Below are 17,815 nucleotides of genomic sequence, written 5' to 3'. Positions count from 1 at the left end.
AGAAGCTGCAGCAGCTGGTTCTGTATTGAAGGTGATCAGCTGCTGCTCTCCATTGAAAGGTTCATTAAAGTACAGCTGTAATTTAGTTAAGTCATCAGACATCTTGTTTGGTTAATCATTTTGCTGTCATTTAAGTCATTTTTGAGGAGGTTAAAACTCCTTTAATATATTTGTGTTTGGGGGTTAGTGAGGGCAATCTGTTGTGGGCATTTTCCTCTTTGTTTGTTTGTTTATTGATAAATCTGTGTTTGTTTATCAATGTTCAACAACAGCAGGATTTGTTAGGTACTGTACATATTGCTCTCAAACTTTGCACAGTTGGCTTTGGTAATCCTTGTTGTCTTCACACTTCCCAGTGCAGTCAGAATTTGAATTATCAGCCATGGATATGAAAACAATATCAGCTGTGTGTGGAAATGTCAAACTGATATTCTGTAAAACTAAAGCCTGTCTGCTCTGCTTGAAGCTCATATGACAATGAATTTAACTTATCTAACTCATTTTACTTTTAGAAGCCGTCATCACTAACTGACAGTTTCTGAGTTCAGTTGTTTATGTTTACTTACTAACAATATGTTACAATAGGTTTGCTGCTGAGTAATAAACTGCTTCAGGTACCTCACGAAAGCCAGAATATAGAGTAAATCAGTAATTCACTGACTGCTGGTCCTTTGGTAGAGGAAAATACAACCCTTGGTCTATTCATTGCACATAAAGTATCCCCTCTGACACATTTGCCTCTAGGTCAGATTGTGCAGCCAGCAGATTCTGGCAGGTCATGTGTCATGGTCACGATGAGCAGAAATCATTGATGGCTGCATCTCTGAGTGTGTGTGTGTGTGTGTGTGTGTGTGTGTGTGTGTGTGTGTGTGTGTGTGTGTGTGTGTGTGTGTGTGTGTGTTTTATCATTTACACTGCCTCCAGACAGCTTGCCCTTTGCAGTGCAATCTCAGTAATGAAACATATAGCAGAGTCTGAAGTGGATTAAGTGGAGCGATTGCTGCACCACTTCTCCTCTTTAGCCTTCTCTGGCTTATTGCTCCTCTTACAATGCAAAGACGTTGATTGACCGTCTCCTTAGTTTAAGTAAATTTGAGATCAGTCAGGCCATTTGTATTTCTGTGTAACCGTACAGATAGCAGTCAGCTCCATGCATCTGTGCCACACCCAAAAAGAAGGAGCACACTGAGGTCCTGCACAGTCACCTGTGCAGATTAGCAGGGAAACACAATCCTATTTTTCAAATTGACTGATGCTGCTGCACCACAAAAAGCTTCTGTCACAGTCAGTGAAAACACTTCTCTCTGAACTCCATGATGCAGTGGTGAGTCAGAGTCTGCAGACAGAGACGTAGAACCGATGGTCAGCCAGAGACAAATAAATGAGTACAGGCACTAAGAATGAGCTGTGTTTGCATGTGTAAGTGGACCTTGAGTGGTAATTTCAGCAGCATTCAGCAGATGCTTCCAAGGTCAAGACTGTGAATTATCAAGCAAGATGTGATTCTACATCTCTTACAGTCACAGCAGCTGCTCTATGGGTGGAGCCACTGTCCTGATTCATTATGAAGTAGAACATGCAGTTGTGTGTCTGCAGTTTCATCTGCATCTTCTGCCCCAGTCAGCACCTTCATCCTTCAGTAGTACTAGCAGTAATTCAGCCAGAGGAAGTTACTATTTAATTTATTTCCTTTACTGTGACTAATTTATTTATCCAACTCCCACCTATAAGGACCAATTGTGTCCATTCATCAATCCTCCAGCTAGACATGAATCTGCACTAGTCCCAACCATCTCCACATCTAATTTAGAGTCTGTCAGCTTTTCAGCAAATGGTGACAACGGGTCCGGGCTGAGAGCCAGCTGATCGGAGTTCTGCCAGACATCGAGCTGGTCCTGTTGCAGGTTTCTCACCTTCATTGGGTTGTCTTATCCAAAATGTCTGTCCCTTTAGAGTGGACATCAGCATACTGCTGACCAGAAAACCAGAAGCATTAATAGTAGTTTTTTCACTGTCATCAGCTAATTTTGTGTTTTAGTCATAGTTGGCTGTTGTTACCTTCACTTCACTACTCAATATCAGCGGATCAGATAAGTTATTGTAAGAGTAAAAACTAGGTCATTGCTACAGCTGCATTAGTATTAACTTTACATAAAGGTTACAACTCACTAATTATAAGTTTTCAGTTTTCAGTAAGTATTGTCAACATGTCAGTAATTACAGAAAACTCTGAAATCTTGGGGAATTTCTTTGTTTCTGTTTTGGTTTTACTTACTTATGAGATTGCAACAAGAACCGAAGCAGCGAAGTCCAAAAAGTCCAAAAAGCTTCCTGAAATCAAAAGCCCTTATGATTCTATGACACTAATATGCTGATGTAAATCACAAGTTCTGAATGTAACATCACACATACAGCAGCACCTCTGCCCTAACTACAGATATTAGAAATGCTTGTTTTTGGTTGATAATCTTATATACAGAGCTTAAAAAGAGACCCTTTTAATTAACTTTAGTTCCCTCATCATTTAACGGCTTAGCCTTTGAAACTCGTAGTAATCCTAACCCCGACTTAATAAGTTGTAAAAATAAAAATATGCCATTAATATTGTGAAATTGATATATTTTTTGGGTTGTCACCCAACCAATGGAAAGTCCCAGATGTGTGGTGTACTTTATCAACTCCCACTGGTGTGATGTGGCTCACCGTTTGAGTGGGAATCGCATGAACACAGACAGTTGTGTAAGAAGTGTGGGGAACTTTTATTTGTTAAGATGTTGTTTTAGTTCAGGTTGTGCTTTTGTTCCTTTCCACAGTGGGATCAGCTGTTGATGATGTCATCAGTGGCGTCCTGTGTCACAGTGTAGGAACTTGTTTTGCACAGTACTGTCGATAGGAGAGAGCTGCTTTTCATCAAAACACTCTGAAGAGGCAGAAACTCTTGCTGTAGTGTACTGTAGGTTCAAACATCAGTCTTCATGTGGTCATGTATTTTCTATTTTTAATATTGCAGAGAAATATATTTAGAAACTTGTTTAGCATTTCCTCTTTCCAGTATGGTGACTATGACGAAAACAGCAGCCTCTGTAGGCTGAATTCCCCCCTGTGGCGAGCCTGTGGGCTATTGGGTTTCACTTCTGAGGTGACTGCACGTCTCTTTGACTACATTCAAACGTGTTGTGCACCTCACACTCAGGTGCTGAATGCAGTCAGTGTTGCCACCTTTCTCTACCACCTTCCACTTTCAATGCACTAATTCATAGTTTTAACAAAGATTAGGCTCAACAACAAAACTCTTACAGCAATTACTAGCTGAGGTTGGTTCACACCAGCAAATACCAGCCACCATAAGCTTCTAGTGATGCAAGGTTATCCTGAGTGCATCATATTGAGCAAGAATTTGTCTTATTACTCATGACTTGGGAAATATGTTATGTTGTTTGTTCTTTCCAAAGCAGCGGTAATGAGAATTGGTCACAGCGGTTATGACGGGGCAACATTTATATTATTTGCTGTTTTTCACTATTTCCATAAATGATACAGATGTTGGGTCTGAGCAAAAGGCACAATTGTGTGTATGTCATATTATATAGTTTTGAATTTTTTAATATTATACAATACGATGTTATAACCAGCTGCTGAACACTTCATTCAGTCTAAATGTAGACGCTACTGTGACTGTATCATCTGCTTCTTGACCTTTAGGCAGTATGGATTTATCAGTGTTACTCGGTTATTTGCTCAGTTGTTGATACAGTAAAATAATTACATCTTTCTGTTTTCTTTGCTTCGGGATAAGAACCAACGGGCAGAGCACAGAGAGCATCTGGCCGTCTATTAATATCTGCCCACTCAGATGGCCCTCCGGTGCTGGCTGGTAGTGAAGGGAGGGGTCAACATTTCTTGGCATGCAGGACAAAGTCAGACAACAGGGACAAGCCAGACACAGAGTGTGGAGGGAAGAAGAACAGAGCCCACAGCAGCAGAGTTAAATCTGGGAACATAGATTGTACAAGGCAAGAATGGTAGAGAGAAGGAGAGAGAAAAGAATGACATAAACATATCATACTGTTTGTCATGCACTATGTAGTAGTATGTAGTTTCACTTTTGTGCTTATGTGGGACCAGACCATTAACTCTTGTTAGCTGTTAATCTAGTTTCTGTTAAAAAGAAACAGAAACTCCCCTGAGATCCTTTTAACACAGTGTCAAACTAGGTCAAATGAAGTGACATTTAAGGTGTCTCAGTAAAAAAACTAAAACAAAAAATAAGTTGCATTTGAGAAAGATCCAGTTTATGATCCTAACAGCTTTATCCAGCTCATATGAACTATAATCAAGAATAATGCTGGACCATACCGTGTAATTGATTAGTGGTGATTAATGATCAACCATTTTAATTTTTAATGTTATTGTTTAGTTCCCTTGTGAAGCAGATATGTAAATATTTCCTGTTTTTATATCATTGTACGTCTGTTACTCTGATAGTTTTCAGTGGTGTGGACATGTGATTGCAACATGGAAGCACAGGAGGGGTGAGGAATTTACTGAAGACACTAGAGCGGCAGGGGGTAGTGGTCGAGGGGTGTGTGTGGTTGAAGCAGCCAGTTGGCATGCGTTCAAGAGTAGGCAGGGCCAAACAGGAAACGATGAGGTCATAGCAAAGCGAGGAGGTGGGGGGAGCGAGGAGGAGTGACATTGATTCAGAGATGAGCTCAGCTGCAGAGGCGTGGGCTCCTCTCTTTCGCTCTCTCTCTCTATCCTCCCTCCCCCTGCTGCTCTGCCTCTCTACACCGGTTTGGCCGCTGCCGGTGTTTTGTTGTGACAAGGGTATGCCTCGGTAGAATGAACTAGAAGAGCCAGGGGAGACGCCAGCTCTCGCTGACATGGTGGGAGACCTGTTTTTCTGGAGCTTCTGCTGTCTCAGGTTGTGGAAAAGGGATAAGAAGGTGAGGCTGCTGGCTGCTGCTGCTCCGTTTTAACTCTGTGTGTAATTGGTGATACAGGAGCCGGCGAGGAGGCAGGGAAGCCGTCAGCGTCAAGTGGCTGCCTGACATGGTTTTCCAGTAGCTTCTGCAGAGTTTGTCGCTTTGATTTTAAAACTGAAGCATGTTACTGTGCGCTGCTGTGTGTTTGTGTCTCATTTTAAACTGGGTCAGAGCTTTGCTTTGGAATTACAGACTTGTTTCTCTGTTCCTGTACAGTGCTCCAGTTTTTTTTTTTTTTTTCATGAAAAACTGATGAGCCATGGCACATCACATGGGTTATTTTTAGAGAGCATTCTTCCTCAGATAAAAGTAGGATTCAGAGGGTGTAAGTGCATTCAGAGGAGGACAACATTTGTCTAATAAACCTGCTGTCACTGCTGTTATTCTTATTCCCCACCTACAGTACATCCGACCATGCTGTAAACAGTTTTACAACAGTGGATGTGATGCTTGCACAGATGAGGGAAGAAGCTGAATACATTAATGGAATTTCTAAAGCTGGGGCCTGTGTATAATGTGGTACTGTACTGTTTGTAGCAGGGGTCCAAGGGGGTTTCATTCAGACAGCATCAATGTGGTTCACTCTCTGCCATGTCAGGCTTTCAGTCTAATTGTATTTGCCTAAATGATGTCTACTGTAGCTAGAAAGTCTATAAGGGGCTCTGGCAAACAGCATTGCGTCTTCTTTTGACTTTATTTCTGTTCACACAGCTTTGATTGCAGCGTAGTGTCACATCATGATCATGCATTGTGTATTTAAGCTTGAGGAATGCCATTTGACACGTGAATCAGACCCAGTTGTCGCTTTCCAGGGGAAGGAATGTTTCTAAATAAGATCCTATCTTTACATTGTTTCTCTTGGACATAGTTAACATGATTTTAACACATTTAAACTCCCACTCTTAGGAAATAATGTCCCACTCTGATGCTTTTCTGAGCTCTGTAAGATGTGCAACATGATTTTTCTTATACTTATAAATAGTATTATATTATATTTACAGATCTTCAAACTTGAATGATTTTAAATTATTTTTCTTCAGTTAAAATCCTCCAGCTCCATTAGACAGATAATAGAGCAATGTTTTGAACAGAGATCTTCATCAGGTATTGGCAGCTGAAACACAACAAGCAACATAAAAACAGGATATCTTCATCACTCCGGTCGTTGTGATCTGCATGGCTGAAAGTGTGTGTACTCTCAGACTGGATCAGTCAGAGGAGAACAAAAAATACATTAAAATACATAAACATTTCTTCAAAATGACGACCAGATTAAAGAAGCTACATGTTGCTACGTGATGTTTTTGAGTTTAGTCAATGAAGGAGTTTTTGGAGTAATGTTCATTACATCAGATGTGAGGTTAAGCAGAGCCAGATCTCCCATGATGTAGTCATGCCATCCAGAAGCACCTTCAGCAATGTTGATATGAGGTCATTGTTCCGACTGGTGTTTATAGACGTGGAGGTAAAGGGACCACGCAGCAAGTAGAGTTTATAAATACACGTGCAACACACATGTACTGCATGCACTGACAACCCACTTTGCCTTTTAACCTCTGTGTGTTAAATGACTGTAAACAGAGAAAGCTAAGGTTAAGACAGAGACACTGCACAAAACGCACGGTTTAATTGTTTTATATTACAAAGCACCTGAACATTCAATGATGATCAGTGACTTAGTCTGTATCAGAATGGTGATAAATGGTCATCATAGTTTCCCTAAGCTTCTGACCAATTAAAAATAAGAAAACTAGATGCTCACTTAAATATTATGCAGAAGTAAGAAAAGCATCACAGATCCACAATCTGGAGGCTTGAAACTGTCACGTTTCTACTGTTTTGATTAAACTCACTTTTTTATAATGTTCCTGTGGCACCTCACAAGCACCAGATGTCTAAGTCAGAGGTTTAACTAAATACATAAACACTACATAAAAATGCAGTTTTTCCAGTTTTCAGTCTGTCTGACATCATTTGAAAGTTAGTTATAATGTCAGAAGTACTGGTTGTTAGGTCGAGCAAAGGCTACATGACTGACTGACAATGGCCTGAAGGAACTGTCAAGAAACTCTGACTTACTACCAACATATTTCTTAACTATTTAGTGTTGAAGAGAGCAATAGACGTCATAAATTGTTTCAAATGACTTAAAACTCTCTCTTCACATTCCACGGCCAACTTAAGGTCACACATATAAATCGCTGAAAACAAATAAAGCCGACGGTTTCTGTGACCGACCATCACCTGTGGTTTTTGTCTGTCTAACACCGTCAGCTTCAGTTTTTCAAGAATTGAGCACATTAAACGTATTAAATGAGGTAATCAGGCAACTGTTGAAGCAGTTTTTCAGGTCACAGTTGCACCATGAGTTCAGTCTCATCCAGGTTATTAAGTGTTTACTACAGAGGAGAATTACTCATCATTTTATTAAAATAGGTCACAACACATAAGACAGTTCTTATGTAGAGATTAGTTTTTACTTACTATTAAAACCCAATAACTGTGAAGTGAACATAACTAGACTAACTGACACTGACACTAATATGACCGGTTAGAGAGAAAAAATAATAGTAATGTTAACCTGACAGTTTATTAAGGATGTAAAGCAACATAAGCTACAAAAATATTACAATAATAGTACACTAAATAACTAAATGATATTAGCTGGCTTAGTATATGTGTATGTGAAAATAAAAGGAACTATACAGAAGAAGGTAATAAATGTAAAATAAGTAATATTAAATCTAAGAATATAATAATAGTTCAAAACATTTAAGAAGAAGAAGAACTATACAACATAATGTGCAAGTGTTGGGGCACATTCAGCATCTTAAATCAATGTGAACCTGGATCCTGTCACACATTGTATAGCGATGCAATTTGACCCCGTTACTCCTGGACCCCATCAACCTTCTCACTCTTCCACCAGGGAGGACATGTGCAAATGGTTTGGTTTGTTGTCACTGGAAGGGGCCACAAGGCTCCATGTCCGCTGGCTAACATGCAGTCACACACTCATGAGCATGATGATCTAATACAGACATAATGAAACATGCCCTATGAGTGGGGCTTGAAGATGAACGCATGCGGACCTTCCTTGTTGTGTGAGGGTAAAAAGTGGAACCAGTGATGCAGTGGTACATGTGATGTGAATCTGTCTTTAGAAGGGCGTCAAGCTGTCACATGTTTTGACATCACATGGAGTGATAACTTATTTTATCGCACTGGAACAGTTCCTTTTACCCTATCTGTTTTTATATCGACACTTTGAGGAAGCATATGGGGGCAGCAGCTGTCGCCGTCAGATCTGGTTTTAAAGAGGGTGTGGTTGATGTGCATATACATGTGTGTGTTTGCGGGTTTGTGGGTGTGTGTGTGTGTGTGTGTGTGTGTGTGTGTGTGTGTGTGTGTGTGTGTGTGTGTGTGTGTGTTTGCTACTTGGCAAGCAAATGGCAGCCACGGTGGCAGGTTGAGCAGCCACACACCCTTTTCATCTCCATCCAGCTGTCCTCTTTTCCTGTCTTTCCCATTTGTAGGGCTGCACCTAAGTGTCGCACATGAACACACAACACATCCTGCCAACAGTCTCTGCTATGCACAGATCCTCTCTACTCATCTCTTATACTTTCTACTTTCTCATGCTCCCTGTTTAAGCTCAGTGTCGATGCTTGACAGTAATTTTTTTATGAGGCTGCTTGGAACAGCAATAAAGAAATTAAGTTGGTCAGTAAGCCCGACAGTGCTTACATCTGGTTTTTCTCCTGCTCTCTCTCTGCTATGATGTTATATTGTAAGAACAACACACACAGTGAAACACAGGCACATTTTCTAATCTTAAAGTGAGCGATTCTGCGTCTTTCTGCAGCAGACAAACATTGTTATTTTCACAAATGGAGAGGAAAGCTTCCTACGCCTTGTGTCAAAGCCAAGTGGTGGCATCTTTTCCTGGTATTTAACTGGAAGGACCTGCTCAAATGAATTATTAAAAAATCTGTTAATTAATAAGTTTGAACAGTATCGTCCTTCCTGCAGCCTGAGGGGGCACAGCATGTGTTTATCTGTTTGTGTGTGCTTGTGCTTTCTCTGCTGCTCTCTGAGGAAGGTGGGGCAGCAGACATATGGCTCCACACAATGATTTTATTGATTCTTTGATCTTCACTATTTTCAGTTTAACCAATTTGTTCCAGTTAATTGGGACCTTTTAAAAACAACATTTCTCTCTTTTTTGTATTTTTGTTTCCCATTTTCTTTGAAGACGTGTCTGCAGCCATGAATTCATACTTTGCTCTGGGTCAGTATACAGATAGCTATAGGTTTTTTAATTAACAAATAAAAAATATATTTTCTCTAAATTTACCATATATAATGATTTAATCTAGTAATTGTTTACTAGATTAACTAATTTTTCATTATTGTGATATAAGGTTATTGCTCATTTTATTCAATCAACTGTCCAAACACCAAAGATATTAAATATGTATTTTAAAGCGATATTTTAAAAAGTAATGCTACTACAAAATAAAAAATGTGCAGTTTCTTTTGATTATTCTTTGTTCAGCACTCCTCCATGCCATGCCCCTCCTCAGTCTTGGTATACTGAATTAGCATTGCAGATGATTTCAGCTGAGAAGTGCGATATTATATATTTCTGCCACTCAAAGCATGAAATGAAACCACAAGCACAGCCTCTGGGGAGCGAAGGCTCTGCTGGACTTAACCTTTGCTGCTTAACATCAGAGCTAATCTTTATTCATAGATGCCATTACATGTTTGAGGGGGTGGGTCATTTGCATTGTCAGGGGATAAATCACCTGAAGGTGTGAGCCAGTTAATCAATTTCTCAATCAGAGTCACAACAAACAAGGATACACAGATTAAAGGAGCAGCAATAAAAGTGGGAAGCTCAATGGAGACAATACAGAGGCAGCATTTTATTTTTATTTATTTTTGTTTTTGGGATGGATCTGATCGTTTTAACAGCCTTTGGTTGTTTCCTGTTGGTCTGAAGAACATCCAGACCGGAAACCTCCAGCTGGAGTATCATCCTTAGATATCCTGGTGTGATTAATGTGCTCATTGCCTGCTCTGTTTTTTGACCATAACTCAATTCTCTCTCTTGTTTGCAAAACTGCCCTAAGCTCTGGAAGGGGATCTGGCAACAGCAAACTCAATCTCCCAGCTTGTAACTCAGTATTACCCTCGGTGAGCAGACCTCGCCCTACTTATTAAAGCCTCGTGTTGCCTGTTGCTCCGGTCACATCAGGGTTGTTGTTGTGAATTCCTGCGAATTCCTGCCTTTGAGTGTTTTCTCTCTAGATCAGAGAGCAACTCTTTGACATCACAACATCAGTCTTTTAACTTGTTGCCCGAGGAAGCAACCAGATAAAATATTAATGTGTTGTTTTTTGTTTTTTTTCTCCAACAGGTCGCAGGGGAACAGAAATATCACCCAGAATGCTTCACGTGTCTGAACTGCAGGACGTTTATCGGTGACGGAGATACATATGCTTTGGTGGAGAGATCCAAACTCTACTGGTAAGTTTAAGTAATAGTGTGATCATTTGTTCTGCTTTGGTTTTTGTTGTGTTTCCCACTAACTTACCTAACTATTAATTATTATAGTTAGTTTTTCTAATTCCATCCTCCCCTACAAGCCGATCCACTTGAAAGCACTTTGAAGTGCAGCAAAAGCTGGCATTGACTGACTAAATCTTAAAATTATGCAGCTTATTCTGGCCTTCAAAAGGTTCGCTGTCAACATTATGACAAACTGAGGTGGCAGCCGACACAATGCATGGTGGAAATTCTTCTGCAACCGCGGCAGAGATGTACAGAACTGTAGCAAACAGTGAAAAGAATTCATAGTTGTCTTCAGCGGTAACCCCGTAGGTTCAAATCAGGAACACTATGAATGTCATTTTGTTAGCTGCCTTTTCTTGTTAGTTCAGATTGTTTGTTGGTTTGTGTCGCTCCAGGGTTGTGTTAATGGGCCTCAGGCTTGACAAAAACCAGGAGGGTGACAGCAGGAATGAAAATCAGCAATCATGTAAATAGCTTCTCTAGTAATGCAGAAGTAGCACAAATAAGCCTGACCGCTGGTGTGTTAGTTTCGAAACACGTCACAGTTATTTCATGAGTCATTCTCAAGTTCCCAGCATTCTTTGTGTTTTAAATAACTGTGTTGTTTATAAGCAGGGCTTATGAAACTGATTTTGAACTGCACAGTGTGTGTCCACAAACTGAGATAAAGCAACGTCCTGTGAACAACACGTGACGCCGTAAAAACTGTTGCAACAAGACCTTGACATTCTTCCCATGATTGCATTATAACTGGCAGAATACCCATCTATCATTTCTTCCCACCTCCTCCCTCCATTTTCTCCCCTTCCTTTATGACTCCAGTGGCCACTGTTACTACCAGACCATCGTCACCCCCGTGTCCTTGCCGGATTCACCATGCTCACGAATCCCTCACACGGTCACGCTGGTGTCCATCCCAGCCTCTGCCGAGGGCAACAACGGGCGCAGAGGGCGAGGTTTCTCAGTGGCCATTGACCAGCCACTGAGCCCCAACAACGGCTACAGCCCGGAAAATGGACACACTGGACACACTGTCAGAGTCTCCCAGTGAGTCCATGTCTGTGTGTTTGTTTGCATATTTTGTGGATGTTGTATTCGAAAAATGAGAGTAAGTGAAGATAGGTTGGTCCGGTGAAGGACAAAGGACAAAGGATTAAAAATGGAGGACAGGGTGATATATGAGATTCATTTAAAATGTATAATGGAGTGGAAGGAAATGAGCAGAAATCTAAGTCACTGTTATTTAAATGAGACTTTATCAGCTCTCAGCTCCTGATGAAAACGATTCATTGTGTACAGAAAGGTGTGTGCAGCGTTTTTTATATTCTTTTTTCTGCCTGTTCTTCATCTACATCCAGGGTTGATGCAGACTGCATTAGTCCAGATGTGAAAAATTCCATTCATGTTGGAGATAGGATCCTGGAAATCAATGGGACGCCCATTCACAATGTTCCTCTAGATGAGGTATGACCACACTGTCCCTGTGTCATTGTCACTGATATATTACTTAACTTTTAGTATGTAAATGAAACCGAAATGGATTGAATGTGCCTGGTATTGAGGAGATAAAGAGGACAATATTTATCTTATAGCTATTGTAGAAAAATGCTTTGTAGCTTTTCCTGTCATTACAAGGACAAACATTACAAAAACTAGTTGATGGTGGATACAGACACAGACAAAGCAAAATGTAGTTAATTAACTGAATACTGACATTGACTAATTTTATTCTCTGGTATCTACTTTGATACCTGGGTTTAGTTTTTATAAGCAGTACAGCAGCAGCAGGAGTGAATGTTTTATATAATTATGAACTTAAATATTCCAACTGAGCACTATATATGGTTTAGATGTATTACAGTGTAATAAAGATTTCGTGGCTCTAATTTTAGACCCACCACACTCTTTGAACTCCCCCTTTCTCTTCAGATCGACCTACTGATCCAGGAGACGAGTCGGCTGCTCCAGCTCACCATTGAACACGACCCTCACAGCCAGGGAGGGGAGGGAGGCTCCTTAGAGGCTGAAGACCAGGTGGATGGCCTCCTGTCCACCCCTCTGTCAGAGGGTCCCTAGCCCCATCCTGCCTATCACCCAGCCCCCTAACCCTGACATCAGCAACCTGAGATCCCGCATTATCACGTAAGACCCAGAGTGCTCAGCCTGAAGTCGCATCTTCAGAATTGGCAGCAGTTCCACGTCTTTGTCCTGCAGTTATTAGTAAAGTGTGTGTTAAGACCTTAAAACACAGTTTATATTTCATTAAAGCTAGTTTGACCTGTTTGTCTCCAGATTCATAGAAAGGAACATTAAAACATGGCTTGGTCGACTCTTCGTGTTGCTGAATTTAGATGTTTTTGTTTTTGTTTTTGTTTTTGATTTCCAAAAATGTATTTCTTTACATTCAGTTTATCTCACTTAAATATCTCCGTTACATATCCTCCTCTTATACACTGTGCCGTCCTTCAATAAGGATCAGCTCAAGGTTTCTGTTTATATCTGCAGCAAGTAATAATCAAATCCTCTATACTTCTGTTTTCCCACTTCCTTACCTCCCACTCTCCAGGCGGAGCTACAGCATTGATAAGTCACCAGGCTCCAGCAACACAGCGTCCCCCATCTCCCAGAGGAAGGACATCAATCGATCAGAGTCGCTCCGAGTCGTGTCAAATCGTACTCACCGCATCTTCCGCCCCTCTGACTTGATCCATGGAGAGGTGCTGGGAAAGGGCTGCTTTGGACAGGCCATCAAGGTAGATTTGAGGATTAAGGACACACTGCCAGAATGTTTTCACATCCTCCTTCATGCAAAGCATAAGCATTTACTGTAGTTGTTAAAATGTCCAGCAGGTGGCAGCATTGCTATTAATAAGAACATGGGGAGAAGCATGAGTTTAAATGTTTGAGCTTAACTCATTGGACTTTTTAAATATTCCCATACGGACAAACACAAACAAATGGAATTAAACTCAGCCAAATGTTTAATGTTTCTCCAGAGATGCTGTGTTTCATTCATTTTATCGTTGTGTCTTGTTATAGGTGACGCACAGGGAGACAGGGGAGGTGATGGTCATGAAGGAGTTAATTCGTTTTGATGACGAGACACAGAAAACATTCCTGAAAGAGGTGAGTAACAGAGGTTCAAATGATCATGAACTATGTAAGATTTACTCAGTTTTCACTGAAACAAACTCTGAAATCAAAAAGTGTTGATCTCAGACCATAAAGTAATTAGTATGTTTATAATGGATACAAACACAATTTAAGCCAGATATTCATAATGTCTACTGATGATCCAGGTATTTAAATGAGAGCAGGCAGTAAGTTAAAGTTAGATTTGTTACTTGAAAGTTACAGCTTTGAATTTCTGGACCACCTGAAAAAAAAAATCAGTGCAGAGAAAGTTTTAAAAAATGCCTTGTGTGCATAACCAGAGGCTGAAAAGTGTGGTTAAATTTAGCAGCTCCTGTGTGAATGTAGGGCATGAGTGAATAATAAAAGGAGGAGATCTCTCTCCTGAATAAATGAAATTAAAATACATATCCTCTGAAGTTGGAATGAAAGGGAGCATTACGATAACCTTCTCCCCCACCCCTAAATTATAAGTTATGTTATAACTCCTACACAAAATCTTTGTCCTTTCCTTACAGCAGTTTGTAAAGATACAATGTACATATGCAGAGGTTTAGACTTCTGTAAGGGTGTTTGAGTTATTGTTACACTTGAAGAGATCTAAATTAGCCTGATCTTCCTGTTTGATGTTCAGTATCGCAGACTCGCTCATCCAGTTAACGGCCCACTAATTAAGATGTTTGAAGTTCATATAAATGTGTGGGCTTCTAGCTTCATTATTGGGCTGCGATAATTCTAAGTCTTTGCTTTGTAATTGATGTGGATGACTGCAGAGTAAGAAGATATATGGCTATAAAACAAACCTCAACCACAATTAAGCATGATTATTACCCTCACTGGATGGTTGTTTGTTGGTGGCCCGCGTCTCTTACTGAGTCCCTTTGGAGAACGTAAGAAAAGGAGGCACCTAACATTTCAGACAAAGACATCATGAAACTTGAAGGGTAGTATTTCAGGTTTATGTGTGTGTAATGGTGTCCTGCCGCCTCCTCCTCCTCCTCCTTCACAGCCCAGCCTTCAGGGAGGAAAATGTTTTACGATGTGTCAGACCATTGCTCTCAGCAATAACCTGTTGAACCACATGTGCAACATTTAATCCAGGAAGTTTCACTGTTACCTTTAAATTTAAAAAGAACTGAAGGTGATAGAAATCTGTAAATCAAACCTGAACGTGCCGTTGCGTTCAGCTTCAGTGTTGTGTACTACAAATATAAAAGGCAAACCCAGCAGCCACTTAGCTTAGTTTAGTGTCTTGACACCACCAGCACAAGAAATAATGCACAAAGCACAACTTCTGTTTACATTTTGCCTTTTGTACAGTTTAAATGAAGGATATAAGAATCTGGGAGTTTTAGTTTTGCTGGACTGTGGACTTTGTCAGCCTCCATAACAAGTTAGCAAGACTGATGTTATTTACTTCTAATAAATAACGTTAACATTAATACTGTGTTGTTGTTGTTGTTGTTGTTGTTGTTGTTCCATCAGGTGAAGGTCATGCGTTGCCTGGATCACCCCAATGTGCTCAAATTCATCGGAGTCCTGTACAAAGACAAGAGGCTCAACTTCATTGCAGAGTACATAAAGGGAGGCACTTTGAGGGAAATCATCAAGAAAATGGTGAGCGAGGAGTTCCTGCAGGGATATGAGTGTGTCTGTTTCCTGTTCATGATTAGAAATTCATACATTAGAACTATTAGTCATTGAGAAAAAGGTTTTGTCTAGCATTGCTTCAGGTGGAGTTGTAGTGTAACTTCTATGATTGTGTTTTTTGTTTTTTTTTTGCTCACAGGACAGCAACTATCCCTGGAACCGGCGGGTCAGTTTTGCCAAGGACATAGCTGCTGGGATGGTGAGTTCAAAGACAGAAATAAAATATTTGATATTTGAATATGTATTAATTAGGTTCAGCAACAAGGAAGGAAGCTTTATCTCCAGTTATCTATGGTGGTGTCTCCCTTTAGTGGTCATGCTAGTGAGCTACACTGTGTCTTTCTCACCCCCCTGCTGTGGAAATTACAGTATAAATTCCTGCAGGGTTAGACCACGCGTTCTCCATGTTTCCCTTGATATGAACACAATGATGAATGTGGGATTTTGTAATTACAACATCCGCTACTTGAGATCACACAAGGCAGCTTTGTTCTCCTTGGCGTGTGTTTTCCATAACCACTAAAGGTTTCTGTTTATGTCTTATTCTTCCTCCCTTTCTGTCATTCAGTCATATCTGCATTCCATGAACATAATCCACCGGGACCTGAACTCACACAACTGTCTGGTCCGAGAGGTAAGTACTTGTGTTTTTCTGAACATGTGTGTGTGTGTCTGTGTGTTTGAGGATTTGACATAGTGCACCTGTCTTTTCAAATACAAACACAAAGGAGAGCTTTGTTACTGTAATGTTCTTAAGACATGCTTCTGGGTTACCCTACTCAAACAGAGAGAGCATTGTACTGTACATGTGTCACATGAAAACAAAAGGCTTGTATTGTAGAGCTTCTGTGTGAAGTCTTTCTACACTAAGAGAGAAGGTTGGAGTTCAAATTCAGGCTTTTTGAAGAATCCTAAAACTTTTTCCCACTGTTACCTTGAAGGCATTGCCTCTTTAATCATTCTGTTGTAGTAACAGTCAGCTTTTGTGCTTGCACCATAACAGCAATGTTTCATTTTCTGAATGTAGGACAACACTGTGGTAGTAGCGGACTTCGGGCTGGCTCGACTCATGGTCGATGACAAGCACGAGGAGATGTTAACACAGGGCAAACTGTCAGGTCTGAAGAAGCCGGACCGCAGGAAGAGATACACTGTTGTGGGAAACCCCTATTGGATGGCTCCTGAGATGATTCACGGTACGATCTACAGGCACTGAGATACAGCTTTAATGACTTACACATTCTCAACTACCTAAATAAAACACAGTCACTGCTATAGTTGTTTATTGAACACAGTTTCTTGAACTTGTGTTAAGAGTAAATAAAAGCCTAATATTGTCCTTCTCATCTTCCAGGGAAAAGTTATGATGAAAGAGTTGACATCTTTTCCTTTGGCATCATGCTGTGCGAGGTGAGTCTTCACTCTCGGTACTAATGAAAACTAGTCCTAGTTTGACAAATGTGCCAAAATGATAAAACAGACATATTTTCCCTAGTTGCATGCTTAACTGTCACTTCTAAAAGTTGCTTTTTTCATCAACGTTACATCTTTTAAACCCTTTTTAAAAAAATCGTCTGTATTCGAAAGCTGTTTTTGCAGTTCTGCTACATGCTGGCGAAAGTTTAAGCTTCAGGACTAATTCTTGCTTATAATTTTCATTTGTGTGCATTTCCACTACTTATCTGTGTGTAATGTAATAGAGTCTGCATTTTTTCACAGTAGATTTTTTTTTTCCTACTAAAATACAGTATCCATTTCATTTTATGAGGGATAAATCGTTCTTCTCCAAAATTCCTTCTTTTCTGGAAGAGCTTTTCAGAGCTCCACAAAGTAAGTGTGGTCTGCTTTGGGCCTGGCCACACACCATTCGCATACAGTAATTTGGTTCAGTCACTCAGAAACCCCAGAATATGACTTCTCCAGATGGACACCATTAACCAGCAAATACTGCAGGGATTAGAGAGTACTGAAAAACAACGTTGCCTTCATGTGGCTTCCTACAGGCAGGCTTCAGTTTGGAGGGTTTCTTGGCTTTCAGCAGATCTGTGCAGGAGGTTTCCCTTTGCTCTGACAGGGGCTTCTAACACTTTGATGTTCGACTTCTTAATTTTTCTCTCTTCATTTTCCTTGCTCTCCACAGATTATTGGCAGGGTGAATGCGGACCCAGACTACCTCCCTAGGGCGACAGACTTTGGACTAAATGTGTCTGGTTTCCTGGAGCACTACTGTCCCCCAGACTGTCCACTCGCTTTTTTCCCATTGGCTGCTGTGTGCTGTGATCTTGATGCAGACAAACGGTCAGACATCAGCACTAGATCCATACTGAAAATTACCTAGAAGGACAGTTCATCCAGCATAGTTTAATTTGTCAGCATGTTCTATGAATTATCCCAAGACAACACAACATTATATTTAGAAATACATTTTTAGATTGTATTTTGATTTGCTTTGAGCAGCATAAATAAGA

The 17,815-nt window shown here is 40.4% G+C and overlaps 1 protein-coding gene across 1 annotated transcript in view; it reads left to right on the top strand.

Moving 5' to 3' along the window:
* limk1a (LIM domain kinase 1a) overlaps positions 1-17,815 on the top strand; it is a 43,982-nt gene that overhangs the window by 22,793 nt on the left and 3,374 nt on the right. The window contains 13 exon segments of the mRNA XM_026374943.2: positions 10,411-10,520; positions 11,388-11,612; positions 11,924-12,029; positions 12,495-12,635; positions 12,637-12,707; positions 13,132-13,318; positions 13,605-13,691; positions 15,183-15,314; positions 15,487-15,546; positions 15,916-15,981; positions 16,375-16,543; positions 16,702-16,757; positions 17,488-17,645. Coding sequence (XP_026230728.1) covers positions 10,411-10,520; positions 11,388-11,612; positions 11,924-12,029; positions 12,495-12,635; positions 12,637-12,707; positions 13,132-13,318; positions 13,605-13,691; positions 15,183-15,314; positions 15,487-15,546; positions 15,916-15,981; positions 16,375-16,543; positions 16,702-16,757; positions 17,488-17,645 — 1,568 coding nt within the window.

This window comes from Anabas testudineus, chromosome 13 (assembly GCF_900324465.2).
Source record: "Anabas testudineus chromosome 13, fAnaTes1.2, whole genome shotgun sequence".
In the NCBI taxonomy this organism is placed as follows: domain Eukaryota; kingdom Metazoa; phylum Chordata; class Actinopteri; order Anabantiformes; family Anabantidae; genus Anabas; species Anabas testudineus.
Note: the sequence above shows the minus strand (reverse complement) of the source record. Positions and strands in the feature narration are given on the sequence as shown.